The following is a 5287-nucleotide window of genomic DNA, read 5'->3' on the forward strand; positions in this document are numbered from 1 at the left end:
AACTTTTACCCTAAAGGACAAAACATACTTACCATTGGTGATTACATGATATTAACCCCCCCACCTTCCTACACATTTAATTAGGTCCTGGGGAAACTTGGGAGAAGAGGTGGTTTCTGAGAGGTTCTCTCCTACGAAGTGGTCTGCAGATAGAAAATGGCTGAGAGACACTGATTAAGAGGAGGTACACGTTGTGCAGTTTATTTTAGACACAGGACTATCAGGGCTGGAAAGAACACCTCGTTCTGCTAGATCCAGTCATTCAGTCTTGTTTTGTTGCATATGACCACTGCCTTCTGTGCCTTGAATAAGTTCCTTGTAAGTGGTGGGGCAGTATGTTTTGTACAGATTTTCCACTAACGTGTTACTTCCTGCGACCACAGGCTTGTGTTCCTTGTTCATGAAGTTCCACAGGTGCAAAGCATAGGAGTCGTTGAAGTCAAGGCTTGTATCCCAGACCTCATAGTACTGCCTCCATGCTGGGTAAGGGATAGGGTAGAAACGCTGAGGATGTAAGAAGGAAATGTTCTGACAGCTTTGATCCTCCACATTATGGAAATTGGTCAGGTTGCACAAGGCTCGCAGTCTCCTTGTCATTAAGAGGGGGCCTTGATTTCCCCAAATACGTCCATTGTAGTTTTGAACAAAATCTTTCATGCAATCCCAAATGAACCAGTGATGGTGAGGAAAGCCAAAAATCCCATTGCTGGAGAACTGGGAAGCCTGGGCCGCCAGGAAGTTTGCCACTGGAATAGGCCTGATGGAGATGACATCTGTGTCCATGTAGATCCCACCGTATTTCCAGTTGAGTGCAAGTCTGCTGGCGTCAGAGCTGATATGAACCCAGTGCTTTTCCTGGGTTGCATTTACCTGCAGAGTTGGAAAGGGATCACAGAGATGCAATGGACTCCACTTTAAAATTTCTAAACACCTGATCCCATTAGCTATATATTCTATAAAACACTCAGCAGTGTCTATCCTCGCTTTAATCCCTTTAAAAATTAATGGCCATTTTTCTTTTTTCTCTTCTAGCTATGAAACTTTGCTGGAAAAAGGCAAGAGCAGATGTAGGCTTTGTTCAATGTGATTCTACAAGTGTTTCCAAGGTGCAGTAAACTCCAAAGAAACATGCAATGTTTATGAAATAATGAGAATATGAATCATTAACCGTTATTTCCACAAAACAACCCTGCATCTCAATTTACACACTCACTGTCTGATACAAAGCCCATGGGAATCAATTGAAAGGTTCTCATTGATTTCAGTGGGCTTTGGAACTGGCCCCTCCTGGCAATCTCTAAAGAGGATAAAAAGTGAGAGAGAAATTCAGGCCTTGGGTTATGCTGGTGCACGGAGGGCTGGAGTACCAGTATAGCAGCCAGCTCCCTGTTTATTCTCCAGACTCTCCATGTTCATTTAAAAATAAATAAAATAAAGAAGTTCTTAGCTGTAATGGTTGCCAATAGACCCATGAACACATGAAACAAGTGCAGACTAATGCAGTGATGCCTGCTTGAGTTTTCAGACAGGACTCAAGGGACTCAGAACAAGAACTCAAAGGGGTGTGAACTCCCTGAACAACAGTTCTGAGAGGTGTGGGTGGAGCCTGGAAGAGCATCACTGCCTCCCACCCACCCCAAAAAAATTGACCTCTGAATGACCCTCTCATTTCTAGAGCTTGCCTCTAGACATTTTCATTGCTATCAGTCTGACACTTTCAACAAGCACTGAAATCATTTTCCCAAACAGTAAATGCTCACCTTAAATTCATGTTGACTAATTTTTTTCAAATACAACTTCTTTATTAAAAAAATGCCTTTTTAAAAAAGATGGTGATTAACCATTTTGATAAAATATGGTTATCAAAATCATTACTGACATGTTCCATTTGCCATAAATCCTGTCATCAGGAAATGGAAAATGTCCATAACAATTTCAATAAATATTTTGACTAATGCATGGTGAATTGTCATGAACTAGGAATCCATACTGAGTGAAACAAAATGACAAGAGCTTCAAAACTTCAATAAAATGTGCAAAAATGTTCTTTTCATTTTCCACAACCTCTACTTTAAATCTTGTTCAAAAACACTTTTCCCTTAATATTTCCTCTCACCTTATGATACCATGGGAGCAGAGGTGTCTCCTGGAATAAGGTTTCCATCTGTAAAGGAAAAATGAAGACATTCTTCATAGCAGATAAAAGTGAGAAGGCTGCGTAAGTGGAATTTGAATCCAGCCATGTGCTATTGTTCAGTCCTTTCATGAAGAAAACAACAGGTCTGTCTTGGTAGATCCTGGCAGCAGATTCCACAGAACATGAAACCAGTGGAGGAGGCTCAAGGCGATCTGTGGTCTCCACAAAGATGATGCATCTGCTCTGGCTCATAACATCCTCTTGCGTCAGGAATCGCTTAGCAATAGGCATGCAAGAGAAGACACAGCCAGACTGCAGGGAGAGTTCATACAAAATGGCAAAGACAAAGACAAAAAAGAAACAGAGCACTATTTGGATCTCCTTCAACATTCTTGCTTTTCCTTAAAAAATAAACAAAGTCAATGTTAGTGGTTCATTGTTTATCTCTGGGAGAAAAATGTGACAGGATGATACAAAATTAATCAAGATAGTTAAGTCCAAAGCTGACTGTGAAGAGTTACAAAGGGATCTCACAGAACTGGGTGACTGGGCAACAAAATGGCAGATGAAATTCAATGTTGATAAATGCAAAGTAATACACACTGGAAAACATAATCCCAATTATACATACAAAATGATGGGGTCTAAATTAGCTGTTACCACTCAAGAAAGAGATCTTGGAGTCATTGTGCATAGTTCCATGAAAACATCCACTCAATATGCAGCAGCAGTCATAAAGGCTAACACAATGTTAGGAACCAATAAGAAAGGGATAGATAATAAAACAGAAAATATCATAATGATGCTATATAAATCTATGATATGCCCACACCTTGAATACAGGATGCAATTCTGTTTGCCCCATCTAAAAATGATATTTTAGAATTGGGAAAAGTACAGAGAAGGGCAACAAAAGTGATTAGGGGTATGGAACAGCTATCAAATGAGAGATTAAAAAAACAGGGATTGTTCATTTTAGAAATGAGATTATTAAGGGAGGATATGATAGAGGTCTATAAAATCATGAATGATGTAGAGAAAGTGAATAAGGAAGTGTTATTTGCCCCTCACACAATACAAGAATCAAGGGTCACCCAATGAAATTAATAGGCAGCAAGTTTAAAACAAACAAAAGGAAGCACTTTTTCACACAACACACAGTCAACCTGTAGAACTCATTGCCAGAGGACATTGTGAAGGCCAAAAGTATAACTGGGTTAAAAAAAGAATTATATAAATTCATGCAGGATATGTCCCTCACTGACTATTAGCCAAGATTGTGAAGTATGTAACCCCATGCTCCGGGTGTATCTAAAACTCTGACTGCCAGAAGTTGGGAGTTGACTCAATAATTGCCCTATTCTGTTAATCCCCTTTGAAGAATCTGGCACCACATACTGTCAGAAGACAGGCTACTGGGCTACATATGGCCATTCTTACGTTCTTAAGTTACACCAAAACTCTACTGTGAGGTCCCTGGATACTCTGGCATGTTGGTGGAAATTCAGCCTCCCCCTGGATTGTTTATTTGGATGTTAAATTTACTTTGCTCTACGTTGTTCCCACCTATTCAATTTTCAGTAAGCCACTGACTGCTGTAACGGCATCAGAGAAATTGTTTAGGGGAAGCTGGAGGGTTTGACAGTGATTACACTGTAGCAACAAATAGTTTCCTTATAAGTTCTGGAGGAAAAAAAGGCAGGACTTGGTTGCAGCCTCAATGTGAAGGCAGAAGGAGAAGGAGTCAAATATGTTTATATGTATGTGCATGCACACTCTGTTTATGTTGGTGCATGGGTGCGTGTGTGTGATTTGGAATCTCAGGGTCACGTACAAACTTTCCATTGATTTTTTTTCTTTCCTTTCTAAACCTTCATTCCCACTTAGCTAATAATTCATCCCGAGGGGCTGATGTTGGAGGAGCTCGACCCTCCAGTTCCGTTGTGAAAGACGGTGCCTAGCCTGCCAATGCCTAATTTGTGTGGGGGTTCAGGGAAGGTGAGGGGGAGTGCGTACAGCTGACTCAGCGATCAACCAGCCTCAACTTTTCAAACAGACCATAGTGCACTGTAGACCGCTGCACCTCCAGCAGCCTGTACTTGTCACGTAAATACAATTTGCCAGTGAGACCTAGAGAACAATGAACCAAAGTATGAAAAGGACATGAGAAATAATAAATAGAGGTAGGTATGCTGACCCTCAAATACAAACTCTCTCTGTGTGTGTCTCTCTCACACATTCCCCTTCTGTAATATTTCTAGTTCTTGTAAAATGCATAAACTAAAATCTGATGTCTCAATTCTTTCTGAGGACGCCAACAAAAGTGTGGTTGCAATAAATTTCAAAATACTCCAGAAGGCAAATTGTGGAAACAGAATAAGCTGACATGCCAACAGATAGCAGTTCTGTGTGTGACGATGTGAAGAAAAAAAATGAATCTTTGTTGTCTTATTCCGAAGAATTGTTTTCCGTGGTTAGTGTTCCAAAGCCACTAGGCGGTGAGTTACGTATTCAATTCACATTTGACCTGGAGGCAACTGTTATCAAAATGTTCACTTCTCTTCTCAAGTTAAGAAGGCTACAGAACCAAGCATTAAAAATACATGCCAGCCATTAAATAGATTACCCTGTGAAGTGGTTTCTTTTTCTTGTGCATCAGACAAAATGCCGACTTGCAGGCCCTCCTTGACAAGATATTTCTTTTCTCTTGGTTGTTTCAATATTTCAAACACAATAGGGAAAAGGGAATGAGGCTGTGAGAAAGAGTAGCAAGAATGCCAACCTGTTACAGCCCTGGTGCAATAACTACCTCAACTCAGTCTGTGAAATACTAGTTAAAGAACGGTACAATCTAATCGCCAGTAAATAATACCACTTTGTGTAGACAACGTCCACAAGTGGAGAGGCAAGTCAGTTGGCTCACTCATTACATCTAACATTTGCCATCTTACCAACATTTGTGACAATTATACTTCTGCAATGTCTTGGAAGTGTCATGGATCATGAGATGCTATGGGAAGCTCTGCCATTAACAGGCTGATGACAACCTTTCTCATCAGACAAAGGCAGTGTTTGAGGGGACCCTGGAACCCGAGTGAAAACATTTCACTCAGACTCTGGCTAGGTATTACAGAGGTGATGCTGGTAGGA

At 40.6% G+C, this 5287-nt stretch overlaps 1 protein-coding gene across 1 annotated transcript; it reads right to left on the reverse strand.

Annotated features, from left to right (window-relative positions):
• Positions 1-258: 258 nt before the first annotated feature.
• On the reverse strand, positions 259-2530 carry A4GNT (alpha-1,4-N-acetylglucosaminyltransferase). Its single transcript, XM_026660826.1, has 2 exons — positions 2117-2530; positions 259-870 (listed from the first exon to the last, which is right to left on the reverse strand). Exons 1-2 carry the CDS (start codon positions 2525-2527, stop codon positions 259-261), a joined length of 1023 nt encoding a protein of 340 aa, XP_026516611.1. The 5' UTR covers positions 2528-2530.
• Positions 2531-5287: the final 2757 nt, after the last annotated feature.

This window comes from Terrapene carolina, unplaced genomic scaffold (assembly GCF_002925995.2).
Source record: "Terrapene carolina triunguis isolate 2854851 unplaced genomic scaffold, T_m_triunguis-2.0 Scaffold837, whole genome shotgun sequence".
Lineage (NCBI taxonomy): Eukaryota > Metazoa > Chordata > Testudines > Emydidae > Terrapene > Terrapene triunguis.

Bases quoted from the DNA above. Each gene is read 5' to 3' on its own strand.
- A4GNT (XM_026660826.1), bottom strand. From the start codon at position 2,527: ATGTTGAAGGAGATCCAAATAGTGCTCTGTTTCTTTTTTGTCTTTGTC. The intron at 871-2,116 runs GTGAGAGGAAAT...CCAACTCTGCAG, and splicing joins TGCTCCCATGGTATCATAAG to GTAAATGCAACCCAGGAAAA.